General features: G+C 41.8%; 1 protein-coding gene across 1 annotated transcript in view; it reads right to left on the bottom strand.

The window, feature by feature from the left end:
* Positions 1–22,271, bottom strand: part of si:dkey-215k6.1 (transmembrane protein 132B) — a 475,575-nt gene that overhangs the window by 344,576 nt on the left and 108,728 nt on the right. Inside the window, exon 2 of the mRNA XM_057831448.1 lies at positions 1,320–1,735. Coding sequence (XP_057687431.1) covers positions 1,320–1,735 — 416 coding nt within the window. The remainder of the gene's footprint in view (positions 1–1,319; positions 1,736–22,271) is intronic.

Here is a 22,271-nt window from a genome sequence, read left to right as displayed (position 1 = left end):
GTTAAAAACTCACCTTTTTAAACTAGCTTTTAACTTATAATTATTTTCTTGTTTTGTTCTGTCCACGTTGTTTGCTGTTTCTGTTCCTACTGTAAAGCGTCTTTGAGCATTGGTAAAAGCGCTCTACAAATAAAATGTATTATTATTATTATTATTATTATTTATTGTCAAGTACTGGTAAGTAACTTAATGAGAATACACACTCAGCAGGAAAACAGTTCATTATTTTCAATTAATTATACATACATGGACGCAACGAACTGTGTGTAAAAAAGTCGTCAGAGAGTTTAAGAGGACGCTCGCTGTTGGCATTAGCCTAAGGCTAACGCAAATGCTTTTCTAACACTATGAGTTAGATTTTTTATGTGATGATCACTCAGCACAGACCTTTAAGTCTACAGCAATATGTGCTGTGCTGTGCTGAGTCTCTTGCCAAGATAAAACAAATATTGGTATGTATCTTTCAAAAAAAGCAAGCCTGGAGAGGACATTGGCGAGTTGGGGGTGTGCGTGGGCGCAGCACGTCACATGAGTGACACAATCAGACACTGCTACGTTGCAGTTTAAATACACATAAAAATGTTACACATTGTGAACATATGACTGAAACTATGGCGCATTTTTGTCTCGTTCTCGTCTTGTCAGACGGAAACAAACATTCGTCTCGTTTTGTTTTAGTTTCCCAAGACACCTTTCTAGCTCGGTATTGTCTCGTCTTTGTCATGAAAAATGTGTTCATCGACGAAAAAAACGTACATAGCTGCTTATTCAGCTACTGTACATTAGCCCTACGTAGTAATATGACTTTTATTCGCGCCACAATATTTAATATGTGACGAAACCGTGTATATATGTGTATGATGACTGATTCCCTTCTACAGGATTTTCTGTGGGTCTATTCATGATAAGAATGCCGACCAAATTTAATGAACCGAAGACAAAGGGGCTCCAAAGAAATTAATTTAGCTTCAATGGCCTGTAGCGAGTGTTAACAGAATTCACCGGCGGAACTTATGTTGGCACGTTGCGTAGTTCTCAGTGGGAATTATTTCGTTTAGGGAACAGCCGGAAGTTAGTTATCTCCCGCGGCTTGAATGTGAGATACTGTATATACTGCTAAGAGTTGTTTCAGCATACATGTCAAATAAACAACACAGATTAGCTCCGTGGTTCGATACTCCGTCTCCAACTCCTTTCCTGACTCGCCGCAGGACTATTTTTTTGGTCTACTCGTAATAGAAATACTAACTAAACGTTCTCCAAAGTAAATGTTCAAGCATGGTAAAGCCCTGAAAATATCCATTAATGATAAACAGTACCTGTATCCAGGGTTGTGTGGACCCCACTTTGGACACCACAACATGGCCCTTCACCTTCCAGTTCAGGGTGATGTGACTGGCGGTGTGCTGGAGACTAGGTGGTGGCCCCTGCAGTAGCTCCACAGGGATCTGCTGCTCAGCGCTCATGTTGGCGTAGCTGCATGCCACACTGGGCAGGGCATGCGGGGCGGCCAAACCTGCCTCCAGCCGATGCAGGAAGAAAGGTTCAGTGCGTGATGATAGGCTGCCATTACGCATAACATCCTGGTGAGCTTCGCGCAGGAAGAAGGCTGTATCGGCACCGCTTAGGTGGCACTGCACAGGCAGATAGGTAGGAAGTGAAGTGGAAAAACGGGGCTGGGCCGAGTCCGGTGTTGCCTGGCCGGGACCCGAAGATCCAGAGTGACTCCGACATACTAAAAAAGAAAGAAAAAAAGGTAAGTGATTGGTTTGACGTCACAGAATACACCAAAATCTCAACATAATGTTTCTCGTAGCAACATAAATTTGTAGTTCGTTTCAATCATGAGTGGACCTACAAAGAAACTTTTAAGTAGTTCAGCCTGAAGAGACACAGGAAATGGTTCATTTTGATTTGAAGCAGCTTTTCAAGGCACCCTTTCATTAACAATGTTGTCCCAAAGCTTTTTTATCAAATTTGAAATTCTTATTTTATGCAAAATTTGGTAAAATTAGAGGCTTTGCTATTGCATGTTGGCAGAGCGTAGTAGGGAATTTTAATAGCCTGTGTAAATGACATAAAAATATTGTTTAATAATTAAGACCCAAAAGACCGAAAAAACAAACTTTGTAGGATTAATACCAAAGTGTTATCTAGTACACTAGTTTATTGATGGATGGTATTAAATGGTGAAAGGTTTTCGCTGTAGATGTGGATGGATTATGGACTGCAATAATTGATAAATTACAATATTACATGAGTGTCTTATAATTCAGTAAGGTCAAATCCTTGCCAAATGTTTCACTGAGCAACATGAAATTCAGGAACACCAAATTGTTTAGCACAAGGGCAGCAAGGAGAGGAGCATTAGCATTAGCGCATTAGCACTTAGCTTGAAATGACATGTGAAATTAAAAAAGGCCCGTCTTGTTGAGAGTACGACACATTAAGCTAGTGTATTAAGCTAAACGGACTTCCTTTTTTTTTTTTATCTTTTTTTATTTTTTTTTAAACCTGTCCTGTTCAGCTGTTTGACATGGGGAATGGAAGTCTAAGTGCCCGGATGGTCTGAACAGTTTTAATGTTTCACATTGAGAGTCTGATATACTCCCATTGTGATCATTCAACATACCTCGTTTATTATGACAAAGCAGCGAACAGGAAGGGGTTATGGGGGAACAGAAGAAAAGAAACACAAGAGAAGAAAGAAAAGTACACAAATTACACCAAGAAATACATTGAACGCCTACACCAGGGGTTCCCAAACTTTTTCCTGTGAGAGCCACGTAACTTTTCCCTTCTCTGGTGAGGGGCCGGGGTCAGATTGTAACAGAAAAAGTATGACGATTGCAGGAGTGCCTAAATGTAAAAAATTATTGTTTTTCAGAAAGCCACAATCAAATAAGCCTTTCTGGATTCTTCACGGAACAAAAGTAAATAAAATAAAAATAATAATACGATATAATATAATATAATATAATATGATTATAAGAGACCCCCTCTTTTTAAAGACTCAAGTTTGAAAAAAAGACTTTTTGAAAACCAGATTAATTTTTATACAGAAAATAATTACAATACATCTGAAACATATGATTATAACAATATATTTGAGAGAAAAATCATGTTATTTTGCCTCATTCAAATCTTAATATCTGAACATTTAAATATGTAAACTAAAGTGCAATCACGTTCGTAAATGAATGGCTTCAGGTTTTTGAAATGTAAATAAACCAATCTATTGTGATAAGACAACAAAATTGCAATAACTGCATTAACCATCAAAGTGAAGTCTAACTGTAACTGTAGTCTTGAAACAAATCTGAATAAGGAAAAACATTGCAATAAAATAATGCAAACTGGTTAAACTTGAGATCTGTCATGACAGAACATCGCTTCAATGATATCTGGAGCCATTTAGCGTCGTGAATGGGTATAATGTCTAGACCGCTAATATAAGACGACCCCCACTTTTTCAGTCTTATTTCAATGCAAAAAAATCCGTCTTATATTCGGGCCAATACGGTAATATAATAATGAATAATAATAACACTATTAAGTAAATATATAATAACCAAATAACCCTCTCTGGGTTCTTCACAGAAAAAGCCAGGAAATAATTTACACTATTAAAAAAAAAAAATGCTTTCTGGTACTGTTCAGGGGGCCGGACCAAATGTGGAGGCGGGCCGCCCACCCCTCCCCCCACCACCCGAGCACCCACCCCACACCTCGAGCAGGCGCTAGGCCAAGCGCCGGAGACTAGGGGACATCCACCCCACTGGCAAGGGACAGCAAGCCCCACCCAAGGCCCCGCGGGCCCCAAGGGGACCCGTCGACGACCCCGCCCCGTCAGGAGGGCAGCGGACAGGGCCGGAGACAGACCAAGGGGACGGAAGCCCACCCCCCTCCAACCCATCCCCGGGCCAGGAGGGGCGCGCGGTATGACACCAGGGGGCACCTCCCCGGCACCCGGCACAGGGAGACGCGGCACCGGCCCGGCCGAGCCGGGAGGGAGCTATGGCCGCCACACACACCACCCAGCCCCCACCCCGGCCGGCCAGGGAGGGTCCGCGACCCCGGATCGGCACCCGCGCAGCACCCCCACCCGCCGGCGAGACCAGCGCGCGTCCGACGGGACCTTTGCACCACACGCAACCAGACAAGCCCTAGTTGAAAATCCCGGGGCCAAGACCAGCGACGGGACGGCCCAGGGCAGGACGCCAACAAACTCAACCTGTAAAGCTGACAGAAGAAGAGCTTTATCAAATACCCTTAAATGTATGCCAAGGACCAGTGAAGTGTATTATTTAAGCATAGTTCCTTAATTGTTCTAAGTCTGGTAATTAATATATAGGGTGTTCCAGAAAAATTGCTTATGTTCCCCAGCAGCTGGCAGCCAAATTTTCTATGAGCTAAGCGGACTTCCAATCAGGAGTACTTTTGTTTTAAGTGTATGTAAATGAAAGACAGAAAATTAATAAAGGGCACACGCTTTGAAAGGCACATGTTATCTGCTGTTTGGGTATTGGCAGAGCAGTAAATTCTATAAATCCAAATTTTGACCACACTAGTCCTTCTCAAAAAATTAGCATATTGTGATAAAGTTCATTATTTTCTGTAATGTACTGATAAACATTAGACTTTCATATATTTTAGATTCATTACACACAGCTGGATTCCTGAACAAGTATTGAGTGCATAGCTGAAATAATTGAAGGTTGACTTTTTTTGTATTAAAAACACTTTTTTGTATTGGTCGGATGAAATATTCTAATTTTTCTAGATTTTTGGGTCTTGACTTTTTTGCCAAAATCATCAATATTTAAAACAATAAAAGGCTCAAACTACTTCAGTTGTGTGTAATGAATCTAAAATAGATGAAAGTCTTATGTTTATCATTACATTACAGAAAATAATGAACTTTATCACAATATGCTAATTTTTTGAGAAGGACTAGTATGTGCACATTGGTAGGCATTTCGATCATGAGTAAAGCGACAATAAAAGTCTCAAGAAGCCATGCCTCAAAAGAAAAACAATATTCATTTTGGTTTGAATTCAACAATTTAGCGGTATCTTTAGGGGTCTTGTGTAGTTCTTCAAAAACGTTTCTGAAAATTCAGATCCTAGAGAACAGGGGTAGACAATAAGGGAAATTAGCCACTGGCCAAGGTCAACTTGTCAGTTGTTGATCCCAGTATTCACGAAAAAGAACAATTAGCTTGAAAACCATTTTTTTATTCAGGGAGGTTTAATGAAAAGTGCAGCAAAACTGTGCTTCTATTGCAAATCCATAATCACTCCACTTTTTTCCCCACTGCTTGGCCGGGGGCTGGGGGTTTCAGAAACATGTCGTCTCGTAGTCCATACTTAGGTGGGTACTGAGATACCGACAATCAATCAGCAGCAGTAATCAGGTTGTGCGCGTTCACGTGGGAGGGAGGACGCCCCACGGACAGCAACGCCTGGCTGCATAGACTGTAAGGTTGTCTTTGATTGGGAGAGTGTAACGTCATCAAAACACGGAACCGCAGGGAATTAATTTTTTTTTTTTTTTTAAATTGTCACAAATTATTTTTACTGGCCCCACTGGGCCAGTGGTTCAAGCATTCTGGTGGCCCTGACGGTTTTAAATCCGGGCCACCGGGCCATTTATATTGTTGACCCCTGGAGATGGCTTGACTAAGTGGACTTGTCTCGCATAATTAATGCCACAAAAAATCTCAGGAAACCATGCATGAAAAAAACAGGATGTTTGCCATTTTGGCTTGAAACTCTAGGAAGCTATCTTCACCAATTTGTCTAAAAAAGATTTATCAAACTCGTTAATTTTGGCTCTCTGGAATAAGCTTCTGGAAGATGCTATGTCTGCCGCCCGTCTGTTTCTCTGTCAGAAAGATTGCACGTAAACATCTTGACTGATTTAGAAGAATATTTCTAGTGGTGTTAAGTGTGGGGGAAGGACAAAAAAACATGAAATTTTAATGAAGATCTGCCACTCAGTAAAATCATCACATTGTCATTTTTAGTACTGTGTATGCTTCTCGGCGAATAATGCATGAAGCCACACATTTTTCGCGTCATTTAGCCATGATACGACACATTCCCGGGAATTGTTCATATTTGGACACCAGCGCATCAGTTCTCGGCATCGCACAGGGATCTAACTCTGACGCGTGGCTTTTTCCATCCCCAATTCCAAAAGGATTTACAGCGGCGTGCAGCCAAAATGACACACAGTGCTCCGGCACAATATATTCCCGTGCACTTTATTATCCAATTCCACCAGTATTTACGATACAATTCAGGGAGGTTGCGAGGGAGGATTACTGCGGCTTTTTCTGGCCCATTTCTTATCAAAAGAAGACAAGGTGACAGTGTTCCACCAGGAGAGCAATTTTGTATTTTTTTCTTGCGTATGATTATCAAAATAAATGCATTAGCGCCCCACAGTTACAAAATATGTGGAAACTGTAGATAATTAACGTTTGAGGATTGATTATTTCGGATGACACTTTGTTTTTGTGTTTTGTAGTAATGGACGAGATGATAGTGTTATTCAAAGCATCAAAGATTGACATACACGTAATATCACATACAATATCAATACAATATACAATATAACACACAAAGAACCGAAGTATATACATTCACTTGTAAACAAACAAGTATTTAAAGCAGTAGCAGTATTAAGCATGTTTGTATCCTGCAGTAAAATGTTTGACCTCCCAAAACCTACTTATGGTAATTTTCAGACTATCAGTAGCACCAAGTACAGATGAAACAAATACTTGAGTAACTCGAGTTTAAAACTTGATCCGAGTCATTTTATTCGCCTCGAGGAATTGTTTAATTTTGCCAGCTCTCAGCATCACGTTTTGCCCGGACTACTTTTAATGTGGAACAGCGCGCTGACATTACGTACGATCCGGTAGAAAACAGCAGCAGCAGATATATTTAATTTCAACCATGCATGGATGAAAAGATTACGACAAAGAAGCTGACGAAAGCCAAGAGAAATGCACCAAGAAAAAGCAGAAAATGTCAAAAGTTTGGGAGCATTTCAAGCTGGAGACCATTGCGAACACTGTTTCATGTATTCACTGCTTGCATAACAATACCCCAGCCCGGCTCCGGCTACCGATGGCGATACTCGGGACAAGGTAAAATGAAGTTAACAAAGCGCTATTCAATAAGATTAACGTTACTGTGCCTTGCTAACGTCACGTTAGCCCTGCGGAGGGCTAGGTTTTGTCAATGCATGACTAACGTTCCTTTCATACAGGCTTTAATTAATCTGTGGGGAAAAAAGCGCTGTAGAGTGATGAGGGTGTAAAATAAAACATAATAACTGAGATGTTGTCAATTTGAGCTCAGTAGTCATTGATGGATAAAACAAGTAGCACTGGTGCCTAATGCGCAGGTATACAACAGTTATCATACATTAATTTTGAACACTGCAAAAACTCAAAATCCTATTAGGACTTACAATTTAGACTTATACTTAAAACTAGAACTTAAAAATAGTTTGACACGAATGGAAATTCAATTGAAACAATCAAATGAATTGAATCAATTGAAAATGGAAAAAACACAAAAACACACAAAAAAAATACTTGATGTGTGTTATCAAGCGTAATGGCATTTTTATGTAAGAAATAAGATTATTTTTAATAAGATCTAGAAGTTTTTAAAGTGAAAGCAGTAAATTTGTTGTTTTTTTCTAGTCACATCTGAGATGAAATTGTTGGCTGTTTTCAACAATGTCCATAAAAAATAAAGACATTGTCTGAAAATGGTTCAACATTAGGTGAAATGTCTTGTTTTCTCATGTATATTTATAATTGCCCTTTACCTAAAAAAAAGTGTTTTAACCGATTACTCAATTAATTTATATAATATTCAGTCGAATACTCAATTACTAAAATATTCGATACCTCCAGCCCTACCCTGAGTATAGATCGCACCAGCCGAAAATGCGCAGTGAAGAGGAAAAAAACATACAAGTCGCACTGACGTATAAGTCGCATTTTTGGGGGAAAATTATTTGATAAAATCCAACACCAAGAACAGATATGTCATCTTGAAAGGCAATTTAAAACCTGGCAGCCACGGAAATAGGGTGGTAGTTGGGTCCCGCACTTTTCTCTACGACGTGACTCCCGGGCGTGGCCTCCTCTTCGTCTGGGCTTCTGTTTACAGGGAGAGGCGGGGGCTCCAGCTCTTCCCCTCTCTTTTCTACCTCTTTCTACCTATCCTCCTTGGGCTGCAGCGCGGTCGGTGACTGAGTGCCAGTGGGTCGGCGGGGTGTTGCCCACTCCGGGTGGGGATCCTGTCCTGCCACGGGCCTCATAGGCTGTGGAGTTCCCACTGTGTGCCATGTCGATTGGGGGTTTGCGGCAGTGGCTGGTAGGCCGGATGGGCGGGCGGTGGTGGGGGCGGGCGTGAGGGGCGCCCCTCATCCCTTCCCTGAAGGCCAGTTATTTGGGGGCGCGGATGGTCCGAGGGACTACCCTGGGTCATGGGGGGATGGCGGCAGCCCAATTGCTGGAGTTGTGGGAGGAGGGATGGGCTGCACTGGCTCACTTCCCCGATTGGCTGGGTAGGGGCCGTGGCCCTGGGGCGGACCTTATCACGTCTGATGGGATTCACGCATGACAGGGTAAAAATTAGACACACTCAAATAGAGAGAATGTCGGTGCCAGGATTTGCGATCAGGCAGCATAGAATAGGATGTCAGGTAGTGTCGGCATTCAATGCATTTCCTTTTGTTGTTTGTTCTTCTCCTTTTCTGTCCCTGTCTCCCCTCTTTTATTTTCCTTTCTGTCCCCCCATAACCCTTCCAGCTCGCTGCCTTCTCCTAATAAATGAAACACAATGAATAATCACAGAGGGAGTATATCATACTCCCTTGTGATACATTAAAACTGTTCACACCTTAAGGACACTGATTCCCATTCTGTGACATAGCAGCTGAACAGGACAAGTTTAAAAAAATAAAAAGAAAGGCAATTTAAAATAAAAATGGAATATAGAACAACAGGCTGAATAACTGCATGGTATGCTAAGGTTACACGACGCATAAACAACAAACTGAGAACTTACCGTTTTCGGCTGCATATTTCACTACTTGCAACTTGTAATATGCAGAATATAATTTTCTTTTCGGTGCCATTTTGTTCAGCCCTTCTCAGTTTTTTTGGTTTTGTTTTTATAAGTTACCGCCAATGTTGAAATACACGCCTTGAGAGCCCTCATATCATTTGAAACGTCAAATAACATTTGAAATGATATAACAATATGTTAAAAATTTCACACATAAGCCGCTCCAGAGTATAAAATGCACTCTCTGCCAAACTATGGGACAAAAAAAAGAAAAAACTGTGACTTACAGTCCGAAAAATAGGGGGACTTGGTAGCACACCCTAGAATGTAAGCGAGAACTCAATCCCTTACTCTTGTTTCATCAGTCTGAAATTTGGTGGATATGTACTGTATATCATTACAGAACACTCAAAAAACTCAAGGACTCAAGTAGGCCATTTTGCCCAGAAGAAGGTGCATTCCAGGGCTTTAATTTTTATTCAGGGATTAATCCCAAAATGAATCCAGAATTACTGTTTGTTGACTTTACTCAGTATGTCAATAAATTATCAATTAATAAATCCATTCACAAGTATTATTAGTAGTGAAAGCTGTAGTGGCACTGATCCATTCAACCAATACATGCATGCATCAGTGGGTCATTGCTCGAGCTGTTCTGGTGCCAATGACAACAGTTAAACCCAGCATTAATGGCGCCCAATCAAGGTGCCAGCTTGCAAAGCTGTGACATCAGGCGTAGCACCACCTACTGAGGTGACACCAATCCGCTCCCCCTTGCAAAGCATTAGGAATTACAAAAAAGTGAATATATATGTCAGTAAACATCAGTTCAAGTAAATGTCAGGATTCTTCTTGTTTCTTCTGCTTGGTTGCATTAACTCATGCAACACTAGCGCTTCTACACGAGGTTCAGTCAGGCCCACACCGATGTGTGAGTATGATGACCTCATTCTCTGTATGAGGACATGACATGACATATGTTTCATGAGGATCCCGCGGACACAAATGCACAGACACACAAAAACACATACACCATAGCAGTTCCATGGTTTCAGTTTTAAGGAAACATTTTAAGGTCATTTTGTGTTTTAAGGGCTCTTTCAGAGACAAACAACTCAATTTTCCAATTGCTATCGTGTATAATACCGAAAAGATGGATCCTGATGAAATTGGGAGAGATTTCAATTTGTTATCCATGGGTGCAGGGCATGATGCATAGTAAAATTTTACAACTCACCACAGAATACAAAACTCTTGAAAAAATACAAGACAGCATCAGCATTGCCGGACATATTTCACTGGGGAACGCGCCCCAGCATTGATCTGCAGTGCCCCAGTATAAATTTCACCAGTAAAAAAAATAAATAAATAAAATACAGTGGTACCTCTATTTACGAACGTCTCTACATAGAGCATTTTTTAGGTTAAGACAGGCCTCAATGGGAAAATATTGCCTCTTGTTAAAGAAAATTAAGGACAAGAAAGGCAAAAGTATAGTCTGGTACTTGCAGCTCACAGAGTTCACTGAACGTAACATATTTAAAGCTGCTCTGCCACTAGCTATTGCCTAGCAGTCCTGGCTAAAAGGGACCGCTACTGTATGTGTATGCGTGTATCCCAGCGGTCTCTTCATTCGCCCCTCATGTTCAGTGTATTAAACTTTTATTCTTTTTTCTATTCTTGATTTTTTACTTTACAAACAACTCAGATATGATGTTTATTGTGCAATAATCTAATTGTAACACATATTTTTTTTACATGTTTTGATGCATTTTTAAGCATTATAAAAGATTTATGTCTGAATTTTGCAGGGTTTGGAACAGATTAGGGCATTTACATGGAAAACACATCTCTACTTACAGAATTTTCAAGTTAAGAAACTACTTCCAGAACCATTTAATTTTGTAGGTAGAGGTACCACTGTATGTCGGAGTTTTACGTCTACTAGGCCTGTCGCGATAACAAATTTTAGTGTGCGATAATTATTCTCATAAATTATTGCGATATGCGATATTATTGCGCCCCCCAATTTTTTTTTTAAACCAATTTACAATAACACAGTGAGAATACAGTATATATTAATAGATCAAGTACACCCATTTAAACGCGACACATATTTACTCTTAAATTCAAAAATATTTTTCAAGAAATCACAACTCAAAACAATAGACCATGCCTCTTAAGTAAAAAACAACAATATTGATACCGCACAGAAACACAGAATAAATAAAATGTGTTTAAAAAAAAATAATAATAAAATTTCACTTAATAACTTAAGCATTTAGGCAAATGAAAACTTTTCCCGTCATAGCTTCTGCAGTGGTGTTCCATAGGGATGCAACGATACAGTTAAGTCACGGTTCGGTACAATTTTTGATACGGGGGACATGATTTTCGATCCGATTCAATACATTTAATGCCCTGTAAAAAAATAACAATTATATTTTCTGTTACGTTTTTGTTTTTTTGTTTTGTTTTTTTAACGAGCAAAAATTAAATTGCCATCATATAAACATGCATTTTAGTGTATAATATTTATGTGCTTACTTATTACTGAGCTGAAAAAATTTTGTATAAAAGTGCTGAGAACAATCTTTACTGTTTGTAAAGTGAGGCAGGGCACACTGTTGCGGGGCCGGATGTATGGGGGGGCCGGGGTGGGCACGGCCCACCCATACGTGAGTCATGCCCACCCAATAAAAATGTCGGGAATATCTATTGTAGCGTCACACTGGATATAGAGAACGCACGGAGAGTTGGTCTCACCTAGTTTTTTATTGCACGATTAACGGTTACTGTTGGCCGCAACCACGCTGTTGTGAATTCCATGCTGTGAGGGCTGGACAGCGAACTGCCTCGCTTTGGGACAACTGCGTTGTTGCACATGCGCAGAGTATTCTAAAAAGACCGCGGTTGAGGGAAAAAAGTTAGTTCTCGGCCGATAAGTAAGTTATAATGTTCTCCACGTATACTGCAATCATATATGTGATGCTTGTGCTTGTATCAGTACTCTTTATTATTGTTTGTAGTTCGTAGCACGTTAGCGCCGCTCGTAGCATCCCATTGCTAACGGAGCATTCTATTGCTAACGTAGCGCCTAGAGCGTGATAATATATGTACAAGTTGCACTGTATTGGATCGCTAAGGGTACATCCGAAATTAATCCCATTCAATGTTCAGATTTGAGATCGCTGTCCATCGTGATGGTAGTTTTCTGATTCATTTAGCTACCGAGTGCTTAGCTTGCAGCTATAGCAGCCCTCTTGTTTGTGGGAATTGCCATTTATTATTGATGGTTCATTACTTGTCCAATGTGGACATCTAGTGGTCATTTTTTGGATAACGCCTAGTTCAGTTTAGGCTGGAATTCATTCAATTCATTTTATTGTGAATTGTACATGTTATTTCACTATAATACGTTTATTGATGTTTTTCTTTATTTCTTTTTGATACACAAACAACACACTTTCAAATTAATGTCCAAATGCATTCAAACGGCTCAAAGGAATGAAAAAACTGTAATTTAATTTCATCAAATCAACTGAAGTTGCTGCATCTTCTCTGACCGGAGGATTATATTCAGCCGGCAATATTGTCACCGACCCCCAAATCCTCACACACATCTAACAAGCAATCACCAAAACAAGCTGTTTTTCCAACCTCGTTTGTTATCCGCGCGCTTCCTCTCACTCTTCCAGACACATTCTCGCAGTCGGACATCCGGCATTAATGACGTCACCAGCCACAACAACGCGTCGCCATATTGATATGGGGGCAAAAACACGAGTCACAAGCAGTTGCTCTGTCGCGCATTGTAGTACAAACGCGTTGAACTTTTGTCTTATTTGCGGTCTTTTTTTTCCCCGTCGGAATGACTAAAAGTTGCCATGTTGCGGGTTGTAACACAAGGAAGAGTTTAGAGCCGCATTTGAAGTTCTTCATTCTTCCTCGTGAGAAAAACAGGACAAGCAAATGGCTGAAAGCAATCAATCGAGGAACAGTAAAAGAAGACTGTTCCGTGGACCATTCTCGCCAGTGGAAACCTAAATCCAGGCACATTTACATTTGCAGCCGACATTTTATTACTGATGAGTAAACTTTAATGGATTTTTTTTTTTTTTGCCCCAATTAGCTGCTAGGATTCAATAGACTAGGCAGTGGTTATTATTACCGTAACCGACAACTTGCAAACCGTTATTTTTTTTCTGCCGTTATCTGCTCTGATCGGTCAATCGGTATATTATTGGCCTGGTGGGAATTGGTTATTTTGCCATGACGTGTTCACGGCTAAATACAGTAATGCTTGGAGGGGAATTACCGGTTACGGCAGAAATAATCCCTCCGTATATACTACCAGTTTTCTTAGTTCCACACAGTACATATTCCACGTAATTGATGAAGGTCAACTTACTGGGTGACTTTATGAGGTAGTTGCAGATGTTTCCGAACTCCACTGCAGGCAATTCCTTTGGATTGTTTATCCAGCTATCAGCTGCGACTTTGTATGGGCAGATTTGTAGGCCAATACACGCTTATTTTAAGTTGTATTGCCTCCTCGTGTCTATCGGCAGTGACTCGTGATAATAATAAGTCATGTTTAAGACGTTTTTATGAAAAAAAGACGCAAAACACAGCTGAAATATATGAATTTCAGACGTTTGTCTACGGATGTTTACCGGTGCATGCCCCCATCTCAAAATGGTGACACTTTGCGATGCGAGATGACTTCATCGTGACATTACGCCGACCGCGAGAATAAGTAGATAGATGAATGGGAAAAAAAACAAATAACCCCCCTCAAAAATTAATGCAGCTTCAACGTGACACAAGCCACTGTCCTACTTGTGCCAGTCCCAAGCCCGGAGAAATACAGAGGGTAAAAAAAAGCCTGCATTGGGGGTGCCCCCTCAAGATTTCTTAGTGCCCACTCTGGTGGGTAATCCTAGATCCGGGCCTGCACTGTTGATTGCTACAGCTCTCATAGCAGCTAGGTTTACTACATGAACAAGACATCCTATTTGTGGTCACAATCCATCTCTGTCACGTACTGAGTTAACAATATTTGCAGCATTAACTATAGTCACTGGTATGGATTGATTTGGCCTTCTTAACTTCCATTCAGTCATGACAGTTTAGAATTCATCGATGTAGTATATGGAATACGTGACCCATAATCACTCTGGGCTCACGTAACCAATGGCATGGGAAGTAGCACACCTAGTTGTCCATTTCATGTGATCTAGTGTGTGGGCGCATTAAAAAAGTTAGCAAGCGCCGCTTAAGTCACGTCTGCTCATTGCTACACAACACCAGCATATGACAATCGACTTTCATAAACAGGACGAGTTTGAAGCACAACGCTCTTAATTTCATTCAGCTGTTCGTTGTCAAAGCGAGGTTGTTCGTAGCAGCCAAGTCGGTAACAATGTTTTGGCGGACTTTGTCGTAAATATCCGGTGTTGTGCCGAAAAATAGCCGCCCCGCGTGAAATGTCACTCCTGACGGGAGCTCCCACACGTCAAAAACACAAGCGCGCCAGATGGTCCACAGTCACTCCGGAGCACTGACGCGGCCGCTATACATTGAACAATAGGATTTAATGGGAACGATTGGCTCCGGCGCTAGTTTTTGCCGGACCTGGAACGAAGATGCATTTTGCGCAGTTGGTAATGAGGAATCCGAACTTTTAACAGCACGTCTGCCGCACGCGCACACGCACGCGGAAAAATTACCGCCTTCATTTTTATTTATCGCGCGATAAATGGAATTATTGCATATTGCGACAGGCTTAACGTCTACATAGCATAATCTGCAGAATGTGCCTATTTAATATGGTCATATTACTATTCACTCCATATACACAATCTGCAAATGGCTCTTTAATATATGGGGCATATGCATTGATACTTCTGCGAAGCACTTTCGGGAGATCTGATCTCCCAAGTTGGAAAATTGTTCTGTTGTGTTGTAAAGTCGTAATGTGGAATAAAAAACATGGTTGATACAAAGAAGGGCAGCCTATTTTAATGATCCAACGGCACATCACAAGTTGAGTGAATGTTTGGCGCTTTTTATACACACTTTGTAATAGAGAATCATTTTTTTCTATTACTCCAGCAACACGTGAATGCAGCATCAATATTACGGTGCGTGTGCCAATCATACAGTCGATGGTGCAAATGACATCTTCCCACCTGCTTTACAGGTTAGTGCTCATCCTTGTCGTTCGTTTTTACCTCTGTGTTAATGTTTGTTTGGTCGCTTATTCCATTGAATTGTTCATTTAAATTGTTCAATTTTACTATTTAGGTATCAGGCAGCTAACTGCCGTAAACTACTCTGGTTGCAAATTTAAAGTAGCAGATTACTTGCTGTCCTTTAGCTCATTGGATATGAATACAATGACAATTAAATGTGATTTGAGAGAGAGGCTCTCACTCAAGAGCTTTCTTTGTCTAATATTGTGTTGATCTGATATGTGGTATGTGAACTGTATCAATCCTGATGCTAATTATTGCTATTTGTTTATATGACCAAAATGAGTAGAATCAATCTGGATGAATGAGTTGTGTATTTTTGGGATATAACATCTCACAATTTGCATGTGTGCTTATCACAATCTCCAGCTGTTTTACAAGCATTTTATTTGTTACTGCAGTCCCTGTAATCTGTAATCAGATGTCTTACTTATTTCTATTTGACTCAAACAACATTAATCTTGCAAATAGATATTAGAAAGTTATTTGCTTGCAGCAAGGAAGAATGAGAGAGGTAAAAGCTAAGTAACCCACCTAGGCAACATAAACCACTTTTAGGTCACAACCTACCAGATGAAAAACACGGATTAATTGCATTACGGTTACAGTGCGATATCCCCATTTCTGTCCAGACAAAATAGAGCAGCAGAGTGCAGGTAGAGGTGAAGGACAGATGGATGTTGATGAGCATTAGCAGAGGTGGACTGACTATCAACAAAGGATGTCCCAATTTTGATTTTGAATACTGATGGCTGGAAAAAAAACCAAAAAAAAAGTCACTTTTTTAGGAAAATTGTATTTTGGTTTGATTACATATAGTTTAAAGTGCTATTTCTGAATTTTTATAATACATAAGTGCTTTTAAAAAGTGCTCGCTCGCCAGTGCCCCACTGTGCCCCAGTACTGTATTAGGTCTAGTGACGCCCCTGCATGATGGTTATTAAAAATGCCCCCCTAAAACACTGTTTTATTTAATAAAGTTCGTTTTTCATGTTTGTCCATAGACTTCATAACCTATTGACATCACACGGGAAACGGGGTCGATTTGTAGGGGGCCTATTGTCAAAAACTTAAAATCCAAATATTTAGAAACCCAAAGCTGCTACCGTCCTAAAACCAAAACAGGGACCTGCCTTAGCCATATATGAGTCTCCATGAGGAGCGGCATCAAAAAATTCAAAGTCGTTCCCTTATAAAATCCCGATTATTTTTTATGTAAGTCTAACACATCTTTAAATGGCTATAGAAGTCTCAATTTTACACTACATGCACAAAAATCCCCAAATCCAGAGATAATCACCTATATTTTCAGGATCAAAGCAATGTTTAACATATCATATAAGTTTTTGACCAAAATAGCAACTTTTTTTTTTTTTTTAACTGCAAGTTTTCAAAAGTTAATAAATCACTCAATTTAACATCAGAAACTTAATACTTGAGGAAAACATATAGAATCAATTATAAACACAATGTAAATGGATAATTAATAAATTCTATTTACAATCACAACTTATTATATAACAGAATAGCCCTTTATTATCATTATACACTACAGTGGGGCAAATAAGTATTTAGTCAACCACCAATTGTGCAAGTTCTCCTACTTGAAAAGATTAGAGAGGCCTGTAATTGTCAACATGGATAAACTTCAAACATGAGAGACAGAATGTGTGGGGGGGGGGGGGGGGTAAAGAAAATCACATTGTTTGATTTTTAAAGAATTTATTTCCAAATTAGAGTGGAAAATAAGTATTTGGTCCCCTACCAACAAGCAAGATTTCTGGCTGTCAAAGAGGTCTAACTTGACGAGGTGAGCCTCGTTAGACCTCATTAGAAGTAATGAGGTCTAACAAGGCTACACTCGTTACCTGTATTAATGGCACCTGTTTTAACTAATTATCTGTATAAAAGACACCTGTCCACAATCTCAGTCAGTCAGCATTTGGATGTTCCAGAAGAGGACTGGGAGAATGTGTTATGATCAGATGAAACCAGAATAGAACTTTTTGGTAGAAACACAGGTTCACGTGTTTGGAGGGGAAAGAATACTGAATTGCATCCGAAGAACAGCATACCTACTGTGAAGCATGGGGGTGGAAACATCATGCTTTGGGGCTGTTTTTCTGCAAACGGACCATGACGACTGATCTGTGTAAAGGAAAGAATGAATGGGGCCATGGATCGAGAGATTTTGAGTGAAAATCTCCTTCCATCAGCAAGGGCATTGAAGATGAGACGTGGCTGGGTCATTCAGCATGACAATGATCCCAAACACACAGCCAGGGCAACAAAGGAGTGGCTTCGTAAGAAGCATTTTAAGGTCCTGGAGTGGCCTAGCCAGTCTCCAGATCTCAACCCCATAGAAAATCTGTGGAGGGAGTTGAAAGTCCGTGTTGCCCAATGACAGCCCCAAAACATCACTGCTCTAGAGGAGATCTGCATGGAGGAATGGGCCAAAATACCAGCAACAGTGTGTGAAAAGCTTGTGAAGAGGTACAGAAAACGTTTGGCCTCCGTTATTGCCAACAAAGGGTACATAACAAAGTATTGAGATGAACTTTTGATATTGACCAAATACTTATTTTCCACCATGATTTGCAAATAAAGTCTTTAAAAATCAAACAATGTGATTTTCTGGGTTTTTTTCCCACATTCTGTCTCTCATGGTTGAGGTTTACCCATGTTGACAATTACAGGCCTCTCTAATATTTTAAAGTGGGAGAACTTGCACAATTGGTTTACTAAATACTTATTTGCCCCACTGTATATACTGTTAGCGAATCAGGCTAGCGGCCGCCTGGCGAAAAAGGAGCTTTTCTGGCGAAAATTCTTGTGAATAAATGCTTAACTCTCCGAATTCTTCATAGATATGGACATAAATGGTCTCGATTCTTGATTAACAGCAAAGAAACCGTGCAGTTAGCTTTTATTTTACGTATATTGATGAAGTACAATGCTACTATGTTAGCGAATTAGGCTAGCGTCTGCCTGGTGTAAAAGGAGCTTTTCTGGCAAAAATTCTTGTGAATAAATGCTGTAATCCCCGACTTCTTCATAGATATGGACGTAAAACGGTCTTGATTCTTGGTTAAAGACAACGAAACTGTGCAGTTAGCGTTTATTTTATGTATATTGACGAAGTACAATGCTACTTTGTTAGTGAAAGAGGCTAGCGGCCGCCTGGTGTAAGCAGAGCTTTTCTGGTGAAAATTCTTGTGAATAAATGCTCAAATCCCTGAATTCTTTATAGATATGGACGTAAAACAGTCTCGATTCTTGGTTAAAAGCAAACTATGAGGCTAGTCAGTTATGAAAATTAGCCGCCTCCATGTGTAAACAAAGAAGAAATTTCCTGCGAATAATTTCCTGAATCCTCGAACAAATCACTCCTTCGACAATCCTTCCTGTTTGTATGCGGTACAGCTTTCGTAGTTCTTCAAAAATCCAAGCTTAAAGCCGATATGAGCGTGTGCCTTCTTTGGCTATTACAAAATGAAGCTCGGCCCCCTCTTATAAGGCATTAAGTAAAGAATGACGAAGTGACACGTCAATAGTAATGAAGTCTTTGGTTGGTCACAAACAGTCCAACAAAGTCTCAAGAACTGATGATTGAGAATGCGCAAGAAGTCCACCGTTTTGGTAGGAATGGCCCATCGAGTGGTTCTACAAACTCCACCTACAAAAGACTCTTTCCAAATTCAGTTTCAAGCACACATTGAAGTGTACCATTTTAGTCCAAAGCGTCATTTTAAAGGGTCCATCAAAGCAGAAATTGACCTGAAGATTTTGTCCGAATTGCTCCCAAATTTGAATCACGTATCCTCAAGAGACTCCTTCAGCATCATTTGTATTCAGTCATGCTGGATGCCATGAAAAAACATCAGAATCCTGGCTTGTTTCTCATCTTGCGCTCTCTTGCTGTCATTACAAATCACCCCCGCTCTCGTGTCCGTGTATTCAAGTCACTCTGAGGTATTGCTGCTGCTATTATTATTAATATTATGTGTGTGTGTGTGTGTGTGTGCGTGTGTGCGTTTGTGTGTTATGATACGCTGGTATGGCTCGCCCCAACAGCGATGCACTGTCCCACCCTCATTATATTTTCACACTCTGCTACACTGGCACATTGGCAAGGGACACACACGCACACAGATGTTTGAGTGTGTGTGTGAGTGGTTTGGATCCACCAGTGCGGAAATTTGTCTTTTTTTTTTCAAAGTTTTTTCGCTGGCATTTTGAAGCAATTCGCCATTCCCATCTTGTAAATTGTTCCTTCTTGGTGGGCTCTGCAGGGGGGAATGAAACTCTAACGCTTTTACTTTTTGAGCATGCACACACCGGACGGAATATTAGGCATACTCTCGTCACTGAATTCTATAATCTCATATAATCCCTTTTTCAGGCCGCATAGCTCGCAAGATAATGATAAATCTTGGGAGATTTCAGTTCAATGGGCATGGGGAGGATTAGCGACACATACTTTTGGCTTTGTCTTGGATTTTTGTCTTTTTGGGGTTTCGCTATGATCTTTTTTGGGGTTTCTTTTATCTTTTTGTCATGTCGGCGTAGGTGTGTGTGTGGTTGTTCTGTAAAACTTTTTTTTTTTTCCTGATGTATTAGTAATGGCAAAAACAAAATAAAGCAAAAGAAAACAGCAAGACAATAACTTGTGAAGGTTTGACATTCGAAATGTGATTCTATAAATGTTTTTTTTTTTTCTTGTATTTATTTCATCTTTCTTTGATTTCATTCAATGCCAGCCATCTTTCAAGATCAACAGTATGCTATGTTCCTTTTCTTTTAATCGGCAGTGGAAGGTAGGTTGGTTTCTGAAAGGTTTCAATTGTTAGGGTTCCTTGATTGCAGGCTGGAAACCAGACGGGGGGAAGCGGCGACAGGTGCCAGCCATTAACATCAGCTGCCTACAAAAGCCTGATCGTCGTTGCCACTCGTCGCCAGACCAACTCTTTCGGCATTCCCGTCAGTCACGTCCAGCACTCAGGTATTTACCAACATATATTCTCCCTGCTAATCTGACCTTTGCTCCGTCCCAGGATTCCTCGTGCCTGCTCCCTGACCTGTACCGTTGCCTGATATCACGTCTACGCCTGCCAGCGACCACACGACGTGCACGTGTGCTACAACGACTCTCGACGTGCCGCTGAAAATAAACCTTGTTAAATAATAACGGAATTCTCCCTTGTCTGCTTTGGGGTCCGATTCCCAGCGCTCCCTAACAGTTTTGGTCTGGCCACGTGGACCCCGCGGACATGGATCAGAGTTCCGCTTCCCCGTCGTCCCCCGCCCTGGACCGCCACGTGCAAGCCCTCGAGTACCTTTTCCAAAAGGTAGGAGAGATCTCTCTGGCTATTCAGTCTATCCAGACGCAGTTTACGCCACTCCCCGAGCGACCGACATCGTCACCCCGCCGAGGCTTCGTCTCCCCCCCGCCGACGCCACGTGAGCCACACGTGCCCCCCCCGCTCCCTACGATGGCGACTTGGGCTCTTGTCGTGCATTTTTAGTGCAGTGCGGTCTCGTGTTCGATCAACAGCCGCATACATACAGTAGCGAGCGGGCCAAGATCGCTTACCTGATCGGGTGCCTTCGTGGGAGAGCCCTGAGCTGGGCGGCAGCCTTGTACGAGAAGGGCTCAGCGGCGTGCGCCTCGTATGCCAATTTCACAGCGGAGATGCGCAAAGTTTTCGATCACCCAGTCCGTGGTAAGGAAGCCGCCAAACGCATAATGTCCATCCGTCAGGGGGAACGCAGCGTCGCAGAGTTCTCCGTGGAATTCCGCACGCTTGCGGCGGAGAGCCATTTCAATGACGCCGCGCTTCAAGAGGTCTTCACTAACGCTCTCAGCGAATCCCTCAAAGACGAGCTGGCTTCCAGGGACGATCCAGGAGATCTCGATCAGCTCATTAATCGTTCGATTCTGATCGATAATCGACTTCGCGAGAGGCGACGACAACGCTGCGAGCTGCCGTCTTCCGCGTTTCGCAGCTCTGTTGCCTCAGGTTTGGCCCCTCCTACTAGGGTTCCTCGACCTGCTGGCGCCTCCTCACTGCCCTCTGCTGAGAATCCGGAGCCAATACAGCTAGGGCGAGCCAGACTTACTGAGGAAGAACGCACTCGGCGGCTCACTGCCCAGCTATGCATCTACTGTGGCCAGGCGGGACATTTCCTCCGCCATTGTCCGGTACGTCTGGGAGGAGGGGCAGGTTCTCCAGTAGATGAGGAAATACTGCTGAGTCAGGCGTCTAACAATCCTGCAGCCCGGCTCCAGCTCCCAGCCACTCTTTCTTGGAAAGACCAGTCCTGCAGTTTGAAGGCTTTTATTGATTGTGGAGCTGATGAAAGTTTTATCGATCGCAGGTTGGTGAAACAGCTGGGCGTCGTAACACGCCCGTTGCCCGCTCCGTTAAGAACCGTCGCACTCAATGGACAGGTGCTGTTTAGTGTGAGGGAGCAGACCGACCCAGTTAAACTTCTCCTTTCGGGTAATCACCAAGAAATGATTAGCCTATTTGTCATTGACTGCCCTCGCACGCCGTTGGTCTTAGGCCTACCCTGGCTAAAGACTCACAATCCGGTGGTGGATTGGACCCACCCCAAGCTCACCTCATGGAGTGCCCACTGCCACAATAATTGTTTACGGTCTGCCCTAGCTCCGACCTATCCTGTTCAGGATCCAGTCCAGGCCGACCTCTCGTCAGTTCCAGTGTGCTACCATGACCTGGGGCTGGTCTTCAGCAAGGACCGCGCAGGGGCCCTGCCCCCCCACCGTCCTTATGACTGTGCCATAGACCTGCTTCCTGGCGCCGTCCTGCCGAAGGGGCATATTTATAAGATCTCTGAGCCTGAGAGGGAGGCGCTGCAGTCTTACATCACGGAGTCCTTGGCCAC

The sequence above is a fragment of the Corythoichthys intestinalis genome, chromosome 3 (genome assembly GCF_030265065.1).
Source record: "Corythoichthys intestinalis isolate RoL2023-P3 chromosome 3, ASM3026506v1, whole genome shotgun sequence".
In the NCBI taxonomy this organism is placed as follows: domain Eukaryota; kingdom Metazoa; phylum Chordata; class Actinopteri; order Syngnathiformes; family Syngnathidae; genus Corythoichthys; species Corythoichthys intestinalis.
The sequence above is the reverse complement of the archived record's forward strand: the minus strand, read 5'-3'. Positions and strand labels throughout refer to the sequence as shown.